The sequence below is a fragment of the Podarcis muralis genome, chromosome 15 (genome assembly GCF_964188315.1).
Source record: "Podarcis muralis chromosome 15, rPodMur119.hap1.1, whole genome shotgun sequence".
Classification (NCBI taxonomy): Eukaryota; Metazoa; Chordata; class Lepidosauria; order Squamata; family Lacertidae; genus Podarcis; species Podarcis muralis.
This window is the reverse complement of record NC_135669.1, coordinates 41044349-41061491: the sequence shown is the minus strand read 5'-3', so window position 1 is coordinate 41061491 and position 17143 is coordinate 41044349. Positions and strand designations below refer to the sequence as shown.

The following is a 17143-nucleotide window of genomic DNA, read 5'->3' as shown; positions in this document are numbered from 1 at the left end:
AGGTATAAAAACAATTGATTGAAATACAACTTAAAAACAAGATTGAAATACAACATTAAATTGAAGCCTCATTTCAGTAGGAAATCAAAAACTCTTTTGGGGATGAAAACGTCTTCACCAAGGCCAACTATCCAGACTGGTCCTATGTGGGCCAGGAAAAAAAGCCAGGGAAGTCCCCAAATAGGAGTTCCATCACAGAAGGAGAAAGGAAAAAGGAAAGGGGGGTAGGGGATCAAGTTGATTCCAAAGGCCAGGCAGAACAACTCTGTCTTACAGGCCCTGCGGAAAGAAATCAGATCCTGCAGGGCCCTGGTCTCATGAGGCAGAGCGTTCCACCAGGCCAGTGTTGAAAAGGCCCTGGCTCTGGTTGAGGCTAACCTGACTTCCTTAAGGCCCGGGAACTCTAGGGTGTTGCTATTTATGGACCTTAAGGTCCTCCGTGGGGCATACTGGGAGAGGCGGTCTCGTAGGTACGAGGGTCCTAGGCCGCGAAGGGCTTTAAAAGTCAAAACCAGCACCAGTAAGAGGCACTATCAGAGTTCAAGGGCAGGCTACGTTCACTTGAGGAGGGTGCAAAGCAGAGCTGGTGAAGAATGTGAGGGGGTGTGGCTGGAGTGAGATGGGGCTTGGACCCCAAGGACAGATGGGGCGCGTGGGTCTGCAGAAATGAGCCTAGTGCACAAAGGTAAAACTTGGGATGGTTGCTCTGCCCACCCCTGGCATGTGGCCCAGATGAGGATGTGGTGCTCAGTCTGAAAGGTTCCTCCTCCCTTGCCCTACAGGGAAGTCTTCAAGAACTTTCCTTGTACACAGAGACTAGTCTTCCCGCAGCCCTGCAAGAACTTGTATTACACAAACTGGTCGTACAGTTGCTCCACTTGATTCCCAAGGCATTGACATTTAATTTTAAAGTCTCTTCTTCACTCCCCCCACTTAGGTCTCTTCTATTTCCTGGGCTCCATCGTCAACTTCAGCCAGGACCCAGACGTGCACTTCAAATACATCCAGGCTGCTTGCAAGACAGGCCAGATTAAAGAGGTGGAAAGAATTTGCAGGGAAAGCAACTGCTACGACCCAGAGCGGGTGAAGAACTTCCTCAAGGTGAAAAAAGGATAGGAGAATCCTCCGCGCTCCCACCTCAGCTCCCCATAGCGAGGCCAGCTTATCATCGGCTTGTGGTTTTTAATTCTTATTTTGGTGGTGGAGGCCACTGGAAATAACAGCACAGCTCAGGCCATTGATAAATCCGTTGGAGTATAAGAGGTCTTTGATTCCTAAAAGAACATGTGCATTTTGTTAAAAAACATTCCTGCATTGCAGGGGGTTGGACTGGGTAACCCTCGGGGGTCCCTTCCAGCCACACTTCTGTGATTCTACGAAAATACCACCACCTGAAGGTACAGCTAAGTATTGATTTTGGCAATTTGGCCTAAATCACAGGCGGAGGAGCTGTTCGACAGTGGAACGGTCTTGGGAGGTTGTGGACTCTTTCCTTGGAGGTTTTTAAGCAGAGCTTGGCTGGCCGTCTGTCACGGATAGAGTTCATTGCAGGGGGCTGGACTAGATGACACATAGGCTCTGCAATTCTGTGGTTCCATGACCTGTGGCCCTCCAGTTGTTGGTGGTGCAGAGCTCCCATCAGCCCCTGATCCAGGAGGATGGGAGTTGGGAGTCCGATAACACCTGGAGGGCCAGAGGTTCCCCGCTCCTGGCCCTGAACCAAAGTTGCTCAACGCTTGTGGCAGCTCTGGTTAGCCATATCCATCCACTTCAATAGGTCTACTCTGAATGGGGCTAATATGGGGAACAACCCTTAGGGAGGAATAGATCTTGTTAGTGGGGGTGGTGTGGGGAGCTAGAGCAAAGGAAGAAGCTTTGGGACCCTTGTAAAGTAATCTAGCAGTTGTCTTTAGAGTTAGCTTATAAGCAGCGGTTTTGAGTTGCGTGTGTGTGTTTGTGAGTCAACCATTTCCTGACCAGTCTGTTGTCTTTTGTGCTGATCCTTGTGTCTGTGGGATGTTCAGGACATGTACCAGGTAAACCTTCCAGTATAGAAATCTCCCCGATCTGTTAACTCCTTCAGTGTCCACTTTTAGTGTAGAGGCTTGTATCCTGGGATTAGCAGCCTTGGAAAAACTGTGTGTGTGGTGGCTTAATTTTCCTTGTAGAACACAATCCTTTCTCGTGCGTGCGTGTGTGACCTTGACACCTTGCTTTCAAATGTCATTGACAGAGAAGAACGCTACCTATCATTTCATTACTAGGAGTCATAGAGCTGGATTCAACGAAATCCTGCACAGGGTGGACCCATTGAAATTAACGAACCAAGCTAGTCATTCCTATTAACATCATTGGGTCTACTCCCATAGTTTCCAACGTGGGGCATACGACCCACAGGGGGGCAATTTAATTTGGAAGCTTGTTTAGACCAAGTTAATTGCCTTTTAGGCTTCCTCCACGTAAATAGGAGTTCACTTTTTTAATAATAAGAATTATATGTCACCGGGTGGTGGGTGGGTGGCAATCTGGATTTTAGAGATGCTTAGGTGGGGCATGGCCAAAAAAAAAAGGTTGGGAACCACTGGTCTACTCTGAGGAGGGGTAGCATTTCATACCCACACCTAACAAATTGCAACAGCTGCATAGGGTTTCTTGAGCTGGGGCGATAGCGACCCTTGTAAGTTGGCCACTTTTTCCAAGTTGCTTCTGCTGTGTATTTGGGTTGCATCTTGTCCTTGGATTGCTTCCCTCATCCTCAGCTGGGGAAGAGTTGCTAAGGTCCCCACAACGGGTCTAGTTCAAGAGGGTTGCTGCCCTTGTAAAACTTGGCAAGGAAGAGGATGGGGACAAAACTAGAAAGAGGTGGCTGTTGTTGGCTCTGGCGCCACCTGCTGTTAGTCCTCCCACCAGTCCCAATGGGCACCAACCAGCTCTGTAAGCAGATCCTGTTTTAAGAGACTGGATTAGAAGACACTGCGTTCAGATCAAGGTGTTCTTGCAATACATGCTGATGGGCCCAAATAGGAGGATGGAGGCAAGCAAGAATCCACTCTCTCCAATTTGCAAGAGCTTCCTCCATTTGGCTACCTGGCAATTGTTCACTTTCCTCAGGGGATCAGGCAGGCATGACTAGGAAGCGCAAGGTGAAAGAGCTCAAGTACTCTAAGCACGCCACCCTTTGGTATTCACGCAAGCCTTAATCTGTATTAGCCGCCGCAATCTGAGTTCATCCTGCGCACTGTGTAACTTGTAGCAGTTGGCAAATGCTGAGGCCTAGTCTAGGCTTGTAATCCTTTTGGCGTCTTGTGCTTTTTGTAAAACTGCCTGCAAAGCGTGAAGCTGTGGCTGTAAACTTGATGACTGATTTTTTTAAAAAAACAACAACAAACCACAAAAATAATAAATCAGGAGCTTGGAGCAGGATAAGACCTTGGGACATGTATGGTTGTAAAGAAGAACCAAGTCTGTAAATAAGCTCATTAGATTAAATTTGGATAGAAACCTGTCTGTCCCTAGGGTGTATGACGCCTTCATTTCGCCAAACTTGCTTTTCACAGCACAGTTACAGCCCTCTTCAGGAAAGTAGTGGGGGAAGGAGTTCATTCAAACCTTGATTTCTCTCCCATCCACCCCCTTTTTTTTGCAGGAAGCAAAACTGACAGACCAGCTCCCACTGATCATCGTTTGCGACCGCTTTGACTTTGTGCACGATCTAGTGCTGTACTTGTACAGGAACAACCTCCAGAAATACATTGAGATCTATGTGCAGAAGGTAAGACACAGGTGGTTACAAGTCCTGAAAACCATCAGCCCTTCCTTGATTAGCCACCTTGGCTCACCGGCTGCATTTTGTCACAAACTGACGCAGTCAAGAAATGGTGGTGCTCACATAAACTTCAGCTCAGTCAATGAGATCATCTACCTCACCTGTCGCTCCCCGAGTTGATGAGGCTCATCTAATTAAAAACAAGAAGCGGAGCCTTTAGTGTCATCAGCCCAGTTCTACGGAATCCTGCGCCAATAGAAATTCAACAGGTGCATTCTCTGATTCTTTCAGCTTCTAAGCAGCTGCTGAAAACTTTCCCATCCCAACCACGCATATGCAGATAATTCAGAATATTATTTATTTCATTCATTACATTGATACCCCACTTTTCCTCCGAAGAGCTCAAGGTGGCATGCGTAGTTCTCCCCTGCCCCATTTTATCCCCCCGGCAACCAGGCCATAGTCCAGCATGATAACCATGCCAGTGCATGCATCTTTCCACAATAATTAACTGATGTCTTAATAAGGCTTTTATTGTATGTTTTTTAATGTATCATTGCCGTAGGCCGCTTTGATGCATATTTTTTAAACGAAATAACAGTATGTATTTCTTTAAATAAACAAACAGCGATCTGGCTTTAATCCTATTGGGCTGCCGTCTTGGGCTTCTAGTCTGTACAGAATCCAACCTTGAAAACTTGTAGTTAACTGGCTTCAAACCCCTCTTATATAGCGACCCGCATTATCAAAAGTGTGCCTAATGAAAGGCACTCAAAGGTTGGGGGTGGTCTCCCTGTTGGCTTCCTACACTGATAGTGCCAAATCACCCCAGAACAAGGGGGCACCTTCTGGCAGGGTCTGGGGGGATGGTTGCTTAACTGCCCTCCAGGGTTGCAGCCTTCGCTGTCCTGCTATGGGAGCTGAAGCTTGTTTTGGGCAGTAACGTGTGGGTGGCGTGTGAGGTTTGGACCCTGTTGCGTCTTACTGCGGTTTCGCTGCTTTAATGACATCTTGGTGGTGCTGCTGCTGCAGGTGAACCCGAGTCGCCTCCCTGTGGTCATCGGGGGCTTGCTTGACGTGGACTGCTCCGAAGACGTCATAAAGAGCCTGATCCTGGTTGTGAGAGGGCAGTTCTCCACGGATGAGCTTGTTGCCGAAGTAGAAAAAAGAAATAGGTAAACCTCACGCGGCTTGTGGGAATAGTGTTCTCTTTTGTGGGGGCATCAATATTCCCTGGTATTGCTAACCAGGAATGTTGAACCTGTTTTTTGAGTTGTGGCTCTGTTCTGTTGTTAGAGATTGACTCTCTTTTTCCCCCCTTCCTTTTTAAAGGTTGAAACTCCTCCTGCCCTGGCTGGAAGCCCGAATTCATGAGGGCTGCGAGGAACCAGCCACCCACAACGCACTGGCTAAAATCTACATTGACAGTAACAACAACCCCGAGAGGTTCCTTCGCGAGAACCCCTACTACGACAGCCGGGTGGTGGGGAAGTATTGCGAGAAGAGAGACCCGCATCTGGCCTGCGTCGCTTATGAGCGTGGGCAGTGCGACCAGGAGCTAATTAATGTGAGTATCCAACACACTGAGTCTCTCTTAGCTAGAAAGATGCTCTTGTAGTGTCTTTCAGAGTCAGGAAATGGTGCTTGATATGATGTTAATGAAAAAATAGGACACGTATCAAAGCAGTTCTCCAGATTGTATGTACTCAGAAGCAGCAGAACTTAAATTGGCTGGCTGGTTGGAAAAATGGAAGGCTCGATTTGAACAGACTGTTAAAACAGCAGGTTGTAAATTTCAGTGTATTCCTCAACTACTGTTGCTGCCTGTATTTGAAAATCAAAACGCCAGTTTTACTTAAAAGGACTGAGTTGTATTCTCTGTGGTGGCAGCTCATCAGCTGGTAAGGAAACACTGGAAAACTGTTCTAAGATTAACATTATGGAGGTGGTAGGCAAACATTTGGCAGATTGCTTTCGCTGAAAAGTTAAAAAAAGATGACTTCAGCACAGTTTGGCTTGGCTTTATTTCATACTAGTCTAGTTTTTTGCTGCTCCAGAGGGTAGGACCCAAACTAATGACTTCAAGTTACAAGAAACTAAACATCAGGAAGAACTGGTAGTAAGAACTGTTTGGCAGTGGAATGGACTCCCTCAGAAGGTGCTGGGCGCTCCTTCATTGGAGATTTTTAAGCAGAGGTTCAGTCAGAGGTGCTTTAGCTGTAATTCCTACGTCCCAGGGGGTTTGTCTCCATGACCCTTGGAGACCCTTTCAACTCTCTGATTGTGTTATTCCTCCATCCACCCATGGAGACCTACAGAGAGACTGCTTAAGTTAATCTACCAAACTTCACAGTGAACACTATTGCAGCTGATATGATGCTTGTTGTTTGTATGTTCAGAAATCCATTCAATAAAAACACATGAACAAAAAAAGAGAGCAAAGAGTGGTAGCCAGAAACCGACATCCCCAGGCAGGACTGGCCTGTTCCAACCCATGTTCTACTCCAGACCCTCCCAAATGACTAAATGCTGTGCACTGGCTGAGAACTTTTTACCTCTGTAAAATCCAGGCTCGGAACGCTCGACGCTTTCTCTTCCTCCTCCTCACAAAAGAACACCTCGGTTTCCCTGCCTGAATATATTATTCTCTCGCATTCCAGGTTTGCAACGAGAACTCCCTCTTCAAGAGCCTTTCGCGTTACTTGGTGCGCCGCAAGGACCCTGAGCTGTGGGCCAGTGTACTGCTGGAGAGTAACCCTTACCGGAGACCCCTGATTGACCAGGTACTTTGCGCTCCCCTCTGTTCCCCTTTGCTCGTGCTGTGTGTACACTTAAGAAAGTGAGCAGTAGGCAAGCAAGTTGCCAGCTGTGGGTACCCATTGCTCAGATCTCTCCCTCTCTCATCAGGTCGTGCAGACAGCTCTCTCTGAAACTCAGGACCCCGAAGAAGTATCTGTCACAGTCAAGGCTTTCATGACCGCCGACCTCCCCAATGAACTCATTGAGTTGCTGGAGAAAATTGTTCTTGACAATTCCGTGTTCAGCGAACACAGGTCAGTACTCTTGTGTTTGTCTGTCTTACATCTTACCCTCGCGCTTCAAATAAGATTTGGGGGAGATGCTTGGAAATTTGTGAGTAAAACCTCAAAAGCGCAGGCAGCTTGCTGGATAAGATTTTTAGCAGTGTAAGGGGTGTTTTTTTAGCAGGTGCCAAAATAGAGCACGTTGAAGACATCTGCCTAATCTCAATGGACAGGGAGCTCCAGAGTGGAAGACTTGATTCCTTATAATTGCTGAATGAATATTAAGTGGCACTTCATTATTATACCAAGTCACACTATTTGTCTATGTAGCCCAGGTTTGGAAGCCCTTGTGCTCCCAGATGATGCAGAACTGCAACTCCCACCAGCCCTAGCAAGCATGGCCAGAGATTATGGGAGTTGTAGTTCAGCAACATCTGGGAGCACAAAGGCTCCTCACACCTGATCGAGCCCCTTACTGTCAGCAACTGCCAAGGACACTTCTAAGGTCCTTAGCAGAGGGCCAGAAACCTTCCTCAGCTACAGAGATCTGGGACTGAACCTGTGAACTCACTCTAAACCTTTATTATGTCCTTTTGAATGATGGCTGCTGATGCCTTAATTCCTTGCTTTACTATTGCTTGCTTTTTCCTGTAAAGGAATCTGCAGAACCTCCTCATTCTGACGGCTATCAAGGCCGACCGGACCCGAGTCATGGAATACATCAACCGCCTGGACAACTATGATGCTCCCGATATTGCCAACATCGCGATCAGCAACGAACTCTTTGAAGAGGCCTTCTCCATCTTCAGGAAGTTTGATGTCAACACCTCTGCAGTGCAGGTAACGCTGGGTGTCCGCGTATCTGAATTCTGGGTATGGTTCTCTTTCACGGAGCCGAGTCTTGGTTTGTGTCCCCAAACTGCTCCATGTATTTGTGCTGAAGGCGGCGCCGCTTCCATGTCAAGGGAATCCAGCCCACGTTTCAAGTGTTCCAGTTCACCAGAGTCTGCAGGGGTTCTGACCCAGGTTTCACATACAGCTCAGGAGCCCTGGATACTAGATAGACGCTTGGAGGGAAGCTGCCAAGATTTATAGCGGGCTTTTCTGACGCCTCATGTTAAGAGTTCCTGATAAAGTGGCTTGGTCATCCTTTGGGTGAAGGCTTTCGGAGGCCTAACTAGGCACATGCTAGGCTTAATTCTGGCCAAACTACTCTTGCACTGGCAAATTCCTACCACAAGCACGCTATTAGTTTCCGTCTCCCCACTTTCTAGGTTCTGATCGAACACATTGGCAACTTGGACCGTGCCTACGAGTTTGCGGAGCGCTGCAATGAGCCAGCCGTGTGGAGCCAGCTTGCCAAAGCTCAGCTTCAGAAAGGGATGGTTAAGGAAGCGATAGACTCCTACATCAAAGCGGACGATCCTTCTTCATACATGGAAGTGGTTCAGGCTGCGAACGCCAGCGGTAAGGCTTGGGAACCCCCATATAAAATTTTGTTTCCAGTAGCCTGGGAGCTTTCAGAACAGGCAGCACCCAGGTGCGATTGCAGTAACCTAAGCACTTCTGTGAATGTAAAAAGCTTGACGCATCCCAGAATTCGTAATTTAAATGCATTGGGTGACCTTCCTTTCTTTCAAGAATTAATTAATTCCTTCTGCTTTTCATCTCACATTCTCAGTCCAGCATTGCTCCTAATGTGGCTTGCAGTAAACACAGTTACAGTGGTACCTCGGGTTAAGTAATTAATTCGTTCCAGAGGTCCTAAAACTGTTGTTAACCTGAAGCACCACTTCAGCTAATGGGGCTTCCTGCTGCCACCGCACCGTCGGAGCACGATTTCTGTTCTCATCCTGAAGCAAAGTTCTTAACCCGAGGTACTGTTTCTGGGTTAGTGGAGTCTGTAACCTGAAGCGTATGTAATCCGAAGTACCACTGTATAATTATGGCAGCTGGAAGAACACGGACAAGGATGGCAGTGCCGTGATGGGGAAACTGTGGCTCCCATCACCGCTTTGGCCTGCTTGCTGGGACTAGTGAGAACTGGAATCCCACACCTAGAGGGCTGCCGGTTCCTCATCCTTATTGCAAAATGTTGCCAAGGTTTGATTCCCCCTTCCCTTTCCAATCAACTCTCCACTTCTCCTGCTCCAACACAGGGTGGGGAGCCTCTGACCTGTGGGCCTAATTAAGTCTGCCACACCATTTTGGCCTAGTCAAGCCCTTTTGCCCTATAGCCAGTACTATTTGTTCTAGAAAAAGAGGTGCCAGAACTCACCATGAACACCTTCCTTGTTCTCTCATAATGAGAATGGCGCCCGCCTGAGAGGTGCCGGAACTGAGTTCCAGCTGGAGAAGAAAGCCCTGCCCATGCCTCACCTCACGATGTCAGATGAGGGGCAGGTAAGGCTGCAGCTGGGCCCAGAAGGGGACTGCAGGCACATCCAGTCAGCTGACAGTTGGTGGCTGCAAGATGCTTTGAAGTCCCATCAGCTGAATGTTGGGGCTTCAAAGTGCAGGGCAGGTCTCTGCAGGCACAGTCCTTAGAGAGCCCTGCATTGCCAAAGTCCCGCCACTCGGCTGGTATTGACTGCCTTAGGGGGTTCCACTTTGGGAACTCCCTAGTTCAGCTCAGTGGGCTGGAGGAAGCCACTTGGGTTCAATGCACTTTGAATACAAACTGCTTGCTCGGTGCAAGGGGAGCACTTCCTTAATTGAAGCATTTCCCCCCTCTTTCCAGAGGAAGCAGCTTATCTCTAACAAAGTTTTACTCAAGAGTTGAAATAAATGGAACCAAGTTAGTCATGTCCATTATTTTCATTGGTTCTCTTCTGAGCAGCATTGGCTACAACACTTTGCATTCAAAGCACTGAAAGAAGCGCTTTAAATGCAATTGGTTTTCTGGGTTTCTTTTTTTAAAAGGAGTGCTTCTCCCTCCAGACTTGAAAGGGGCTCCCCGTGACCAATTTTCAGCTGGTTGTCCCAGGGGGGTGCCTCTTTGAAGGGACACCCCCAGCCTTCAGAGGAGGCTGCTGTAACCACTGACCCTCTGGTGGTTACCAAAACCTCCTTGGGACTTTGACAGGTTTCAGTCACCTGCCACTATTATGATGTTGGGTGAGTGGTCCTTCCCACATGCGGAGACACCCTGCTATATCTGGTTCCACACCCCGTGCTCCACCATGACAACCCAGAAACACAAGAGAGTGATTAAAGAGCTGGCTATTGCACATGGGAATCTGATCTGACTATTGCACTTTGTTCCACGGCACAGGGCCCTTGAGAGAGGGGTCTGTTTTTGCTTTCCTTCAAGTTTCTCTAGAATGGCAGGATCAGGCAGGGTTTGCATTGCAGCCAGTCGTACGTGAAACTTTCCCTCTCAGCCATCCTCTTCGTTTCTGAAAATTATTTTAAGCAGAACTTTATTGGATGAGGAATTCCTAGTTATGAGACAGTGGCCTGGCTCATACGTCACGTTACACCAGTTTCTTTGCCTTTTTTATTTTTTTGAGTTTCAAAGATTTTTGACAATTTAACTTCAAATTTAAAATAATTATAAGGTGCCTTCCTCCTGGGTATTCCCATTCCCGCCCCCTCTGGCTGCATTAAGCCTCCCTCTTCCTTGTTGCAGGAAGCAGCTATTCGAAGCATAGTTATCCTGCAACATTGACTGTCTTTCTGTTAAAGGAGCCTCTTTGCTTTCTTCTCTCTGTTCCCCAGTTTTTGTCACCTTCCTTCAGGGTGACCAGGCCGAGAAGAGCCCCTCTCCAGGATTCTAGCAATCACACGAAGACTTCTTTGTACCAACATAACAATTGGCTGTCCCCCATTTAACTCCCCTCCCATAACTGCAAGAGGGGTCTATTCCCCCCACCTTTCCAGGTCCCCCTTTTTGAAACCCATAGCAGAGGAAAAGATGAGGACCTGCCCCCCTCCCTAATGGCAAGATACCCAAGTGGTTGGCAAAGTACATTTATCCTCTACCAGATGCGTTGAACAGACTTGCTCAGTATAAGGGGCGGATGACAAAGAAGTGGATTGTTTGGCTGACCCGATTTTTTTTTTCCTCCCCTCTTCCCTAGTTTTGGGAAGCTTGTGTTCTGTCCAGCAAGAATGAGCGACTGTGTTTTGCTCTAATAGCTCAGCACGCAGCTCAAGTCTAAGTACGAATTAATCAGTGTTCTGGGGGGGCTCATCCTGTTTTTGCTTTTTGCCAGTGTCGCACATGCCGTGATGTTGTCCACCCCTCCCTTTCCCAAAAAGTGACGTTCCTCGTCGAGTGAGACTGTGCGGTCGAGTAATAAGTACGAAGTGAAAGATCTCTGTCTTTCAGCCTAACTGGGCAACGCTGCTGATTGTCAGCATGATGTGACCTTGAACTTTTTTCTTTCCTTCTTTCTTTCTCTCTCTCCTCTCCTCTCCGCCCCCCAACCTAGGAAACTGGGAGGAGCTGGTGAAATACTTGCAGATGGCCCGCAGGAAGGCCCGGGAATCCTATGTGGAGACGGAACTCATTTTCGCACTTGCTAAAACAAACCGTTTGGCCGAGCTGGAAGAATTCATCAACGGGCCAAACAATGCCCACATTCAACAAGTGAGTCCTTCCGTCAGCCTTTTAAATGTGAATTTCAAGTGTGGGGTGTTTTGTTTTGTTTTTAGTCTGGTTAGTTCAGCTCCTCCTGTCTCTTTGCAAGGTTTGGGTTTACACCCTTAGATACAATGATCTTTGGGGGGAGGGGACCTCAAGTATCAAAAAGATTTCTATATGGGATCTCAGAAGTTTTCTTTGGAGTGGTTAGCATGTTGAAGGCTGGGAGGACCTGGTTAGAATCCCCACTCAGCCCTAAAACTGCCCTGGGGCGGCCTTAAGACATTCACCACCTCTCAGCCCGTCCTACTTCAAAGGGCTGTTGTGGGGATAAAGTGTGTAGGAGTCATGTAAACTGCTCTGAGCCCCTTTGGAGAAAGAATGGAACAAAAACAGAACGAATGGGCTTCTTAAATAACGGAACTAAACTTGTGCATGTGCTTTTGTAAAAAGAAAGCCAGGCTTTTTGGTTAAACTGGTCCAGTAGCGGGGGGTTTTTTTCTTTGTTATTGTACAGTTTTATTGGCGTTAAGTCACAAATGAACAAAAGTGTACAGTGACCTATGTGTGGAGCAGTGAAAGCTTATACAGGCAATCACGAGTTTCCAAATTTCCAGAACTCGTGAAATGTAATTCAAACTGTGATATGTGTGAGGGCATATCACTGCGATCAAGCCAGTGAGAATGTAGCTGTGCCATACCATTGTGTGGGTCAAATCTCTATTCCCATTCACAAAACTGGCACCGCACTTTGTCAAATTGATCAGTCCAGCACTCATATTTCATTGGAACTGTTCATTCCACTCAGAAAGCTTAGATAAATGCTTTCGTATGGTCAAATGATTCAGATAGTTTAGCCTTGTCTTGTCATTGCTTTGCGGGGTCAGGGGGGGGAGGACGGATGGTGCCTAAATAATGAGAAGTTGAAAATAAACAGAAAATTGAGTCATTTCATGGGGGGGGGGTTGTAACCAGAGAAAAGGTATTCAGATAATTGAGAACAAGTAGTAAGGGGAAATGTGACCTCAATTTTAAGAGAGGACGTTTGAGTACAGAATGAGCATGGTTGGATGGATGAAATCAAGCACTTTTTCTCTTCACCGTCTTCTTCTCTAGGTTGGCGACCGTTGCTATGATGAGAAGATGTATGACGCAGCCAAGCTTCTCTATAACAATGTCTCCAACTTTGGGCGCTTGGCTTCCACGTTGGTCCACCTCGGCGAATATCAGGCAGCCGTGGACGGAGCCCGGAAAGCAAACAGCACTCGGACTTGGAAGGAGGTGAGCCCTTTGCTTCATGCAGTATGCAGAGCTTGTTCCTGCTGGCTTTGATAGGTAGCTTTAAAAGGGGGGGGGGGGCGAGAAGAGAGATTCATGGGAGAGGCCTGATCAGACGTGATAGTGTCAGGGAAGAGACCCCAGCTCCAGTCCCTAGCATCTCCAGGTAGGGCTGGGAATGTCCTCTGAAACGCTGGAGAGCCGCTGCCAGTCAGTGTAGACAGTACTGAACTAGATGGACCAATGGTCAGGTTCTGTACAAAGCAGCTTCCTCTGTTCCTGTTTAAATCAGCCTTTGATTCAGAACCATGAGGACTGGAACCTTGCTTTGGTTTTAAAGGAAGAGATGTAGCTCAGTAGTAGAGCACCTGCTTTGCATACAGAAAGGTTCAAGCCTTGGCATCTCCAGGTAGGACTGGGAAGGCCTGAAAAAGGCCTAGAGAGCTGCTGCCAGACAATAGTCAATGCTGAGCTAGATGGGTCCATCATCCTTGGCCTCACCAGCCTGAGCTAATGGCAATTCAAGTCTAGCATCATCTGGAGAACGATGCTGGCTCAGTGCAACAGTGGAGAAAGGGGTTTCTAGAGGAGGACTTTGCTGCTCCCCCCAGTTCCTCTGAGAGAGAAAGTAACTGAAGCTCGGTCTTCGACGTTTCCCCCCTCCAGGTCTGCTTTGCGTGCGTGGATGGGAAAGAGTTCCGCCTGGCCCAGATGTGCGGCCTTCACATTGTTGTGCATGCGGATGAACTGGAGGAGCTCATCAACTATTACCAGGTAATGGGGAGGTGGGGAAGAAAAAGCGGTGCTGATGGTGCTGCAGAGCTTTGCCTCCGTAAAGGGGTGCTCAAGGAGGCGGCCGTTGCTGAGCATTAACTCGTTACTCTTTCACCCCCAGGACCGTGGCTACTTTGAGGAGCTGATCACCATGTTGGAATCGGCTCTGGGGCTGGAGCGGGCCCATATGGGAATGTTCACGGAGCTGGCCATCCTCTACTCCAAATTCAAGCCACAGAAAATGAGGGAACACCTGGAGCTCTTTTGGTCGCGAGTCAACATTCCTAAGGTAACTCCGTCCCCGAGATTGCAAACTGTATGAGGAATAGAAAACAGGTGGGGGTGGCCGTGTAAGAGGAAGATCAGTGCAGTAATAAGAACACCAGTTAAAAAGCAAAAATCCAGAACCTTGCAGAGTGATTGAGGCTGAGCATTTTGGGGAGTTAATAATAATAAAATATTTTTTTTATTTATACCCCGCCCTTCCCGGTTTAAAAACCGGGCTCAGGGCGGCTAACAGCAAATATAAAACATTGATTAAAATGCAACTTTAAAACAGCATAAAATACAACATAATATGCAGCATCAATACCAATAAAATTCAAAAATTCAGCGGTCGTTTTTGGGGGGAGGGTAAGCTATGTTAAGCTATGAAGACGGAGGCCCTGGCTCCAATTTGAGGAGGGCCCCCTCCTTGCTTAGAGCCCATGGGGAGCGGCTACAAATTGAGCAAAAGATCTTGTCTGAACTGGTGGTAGTGCAGCTTTGTAATATGTCCCCATTCAGCCATAAGGGTGGCCTTGGGCCAATTGCTGCCTGTTAGTCTAACCTGCCTCACAGGCGTCATCAAGGTGGAGGAGAATCCGCTCATACGCTCCCTCTTTCTCAAGGCAATTTGGGAGGCGCTGCAGCATGTGGTCAAGGAGCAAATGCTGCCCCCGTTCTGGCTCAGACAATGAAGTTCAGTAGCACCAGAGGCAACAGTGGCTCCAACAGTGCACACTTGTGGCAGGACTGCGCTCTCCATGGGCCTGTCAGGCAAACTGAATGGGCGGTAGACCTGTTGATGGCTATTAGACATGATAATGGCCAAGTAGCAATGGGCACTGGGAGACGGGGTTTGCTTCCCTGTGAATTCCCATTGGTCAGGACCAACTGAGGAACGCTGCCATTGGAGCTTCCCAGAGGCATCTGGTTGGTTATTGTTGAACACAGATGCTGTGCTAGTCTAAGCTAGGAAGGCTCTCAGCCTGTTCTAGACTGGTTGTAATACTCTAAACCAGTGGTCCACCCTCCATGGATCACCTGAAAGTTGTTCAGGGTCCTGGTGGACCACTTAATGATTTTTCTGCCTTTTGTAACAATTGTGATGCACTGCTCTAGATGCTGTGTGATTTCTATATTGTATTACAATTCAAATTCCATACAATTCAAGGCTCTAAAGTGTTCTTCACAGACGCTGTGGTTGACCTGACAGACTCCTGCAGACCATAGTTTGCGAGCACCTATTCTAAACCACTTTCATTTCTTGAAGGTGTTGAGGGCAGCTGAACAAGCCCATCTTTGGGCCGAGTTAGTCTTCCTGTACGACAAATACGAAGAATACGATAACGCCATCATTACCATGATGAACCACCCGACAGATGCTTGGAAGGAAGGGCAGTTCAAAGACATCATCACTAAGGTACTGTCCTGTTTCTCAGTGAATTCCCTTTGGTAGGTTTTATATCTGTGTGGGTATTTTGATTTGGCTGTTGGAACAGGAAGCGCCTGCATGATCTTGCGCCACTGATGTGGTGGATGAGCAAGTGGCTTTCTGTTGGGAAAGGTGCCAAAGCGAAGGAGGGGTTGTGCCGGGGATAGCCAGAAGTGTGCCTTCATTCCCTTAAGCTTTCCCTGCCACCCTTGCAAATGTTTTGGAGCCAGTTAACCCGCCTTTTCTTCCCTCAGGTGGCCAACGTGGAGCTGTATTACAAAGCGATCCAGTTTTACTTGGAGTTCAAACCTCTGCTGCTCAACGACTTGCTGATGGTTCTGTCTCCCCGACTGGACCACACGCGTGCGGTCAACTTCTTCAGCAAGGTAGGGTCATCCCTCTCTGGAGGAAACTTCCCTCTGCATCCCCTCTTTAATTTGGAACTGGCCTTGCCACAGATCAGAGCACAGCTGCTTGCGTATTGGCCAAGATTCCCCCCCCCCCAAAATAACTTTGAGGCAGTTTAAAAAATGATTAAATAGCCCCTGGCTGCTTGGTTGGGTCTTGCAGTAACCTCCTATCCCTGTTCACAGGTTAAACAGCTTCCACTGGTGAAGCCCTACTTGCGCTCCGTTCAGAACCACAATAACAAATCGGTGAACGAATCTCTGAACAACCTCTTCATTATAGAAGAAGACTATCAGGTAGGAACGGTTTCAGGGTGTCACATGTTCTCAGGATGCTAAAACTCACCTTCAATTCTGTCTCTGTGCATCAGAAACTTCCATCTTTGCTTGGAAACCACATCCTCTGTTTCTCTGAGATATTCTTTTATTATATTTATACCTATTCCCTGCCTTCATGGGCCCAAAATCTCCATTTTAAAACCTTCTCCCTCCCGTCCAGGCTCTCAGGACCTCGATAGATGCCTATGACAACTTTGACAACATCTCCCTTGCTCAGCGCCTGGAGAAGCACGAGCTGATTGAGTTCAGGAGAATCGCTGCGTATCTCTTCAAAGGCAACAACCGCTGGAAGCAGAGTGTGGAGCTGTGCAAGAAAGACAGGCTATACAAGGTGACAGGGCTGGTGGGGTGAGCGCTGCCTGTCTGTATCGGGAGGGTGCCCAGCATGGTACCCAGGTGGCAGCGATGAGGGCAAAGCAGTTTTGCTTGCAGAAGAGTTTCCGAGGCCCTTCGATCTGTGCTTGCAACCCTCCATGACATGGTGTTTGTCCTCCTCTTCTTGCCTTTGAGATTGTATGGTTTATTCAGATTCACGTAACTGGATCTGCTCACCCAGCTGTTGGAAAACAAGTGTTCTTAAAGAAGCAGACGACACATCCATGTGAAATCTGTTCAAGCGCTTTGTACACTACCCTTCACCAATAGGCTCCAGAGAAGCTTCACGTCACTAAACATCTAAATCGGACACAATAGAATAAAGATATGATAGATTCCACAACTGCAATACACGAAGAAAGGGGGCATCATCAAACAGCTCATCAGTCGCATATTCATGTAAAAGTAGCTCAAGTTTGGAATACATAAAGCTGATAGCCGTCTAAAACCGCATGTGACATGAAACAAACTTAGGCTTCTGAACCTCTCTGGGAAATCACAGCATTCTACTTTGGGGTATGAAAAAAAAGCGCTTCCTGTCCTTAACATTTAAAAAGGCATTTTTCATAAACGTGGATATATTTAAAAAGAGCCTGAGTAAAAGAAAAGTGTGAAGAACATTCTGAAGATCCCTAGTAACCTCATTCCTTTTGAAAACGTTGCCCTAGTAGCAGCTACTGCAGATGGAAAACACACAGTGGAGAGGCCAGCCTTTCCCCCACTCTGATATTTTGAATTACAGCTCCCATCAGATGTAGCCAACACAGCTGATGGGATTTGTAGTCCCAAACATTGCTGGGGCTGATGGGATTTGTAGTCCCAGACATGAAGTTGGGGTAGGTGGGCAACGGCTAGGCCGCTCTTGAGCAGTAGGGCAGTTACAAATCATTGCTTGAC

The 17143-nt window shown here is 47.6% G+C and overlaps 1 protein-coding gene across 2 annotated transcripts in view; it reads left to right on the top strand.

The window, feature by feature from the left end:
* Positions 1-17143, top strand: part of CLTC (clathrin heavy chain) — a 75055-nt gene that overhangs the window by 49372 nt on the left and 8540 nt on the right. For both annotated transcript variants that reach the window (XM_028708314.2, XM_028708316.2), the window contains exons 14-29: positions 938-1101; positions 3647-3772; positions 4799-4941; positions 5099-5333; positions 6427-6549; positions 6674-6819; positions 7446-7629; positions 8064-8256; positions 11226-11383; positions 12494-12658; positions 13322-13429; positions 13551-13718; positions 14964-15113; positions 15380-15511; positions 15719-15829; positions 16032-16202. In XM_028708314.2, the coding sequence (XP_028564147.1) occupies positions 938-1101; positions 3647-3772; positions 4799-4941; positions 5099-5333; positions 6427-6549; positions 6674-6819; positions 7446-7629; positions 8064-8256; positions 11226-11383; positions 12494-12658; positions 13322-13429; positions 13551-13718; positions 14964-15113; positions 15380-15511; positions 15719-15829; positions 16032-16202 (2477 nt within the window). The remainder of the gene's footprint in view (positions 1-937; positions 1102-3646; positions 3773-4798; positions 4942-5098; positions 5334-6426; positions 6550-6673; positions 6820-7445; positions 7630-8063; positions 8257-11225; positions 11384-12493; positions 12659-13321; positions 13430-13550; positions 13719-14963; positions 15114-15379; positions 15512-15718; positions 15830-16031; positions 16203-17143) is intronic.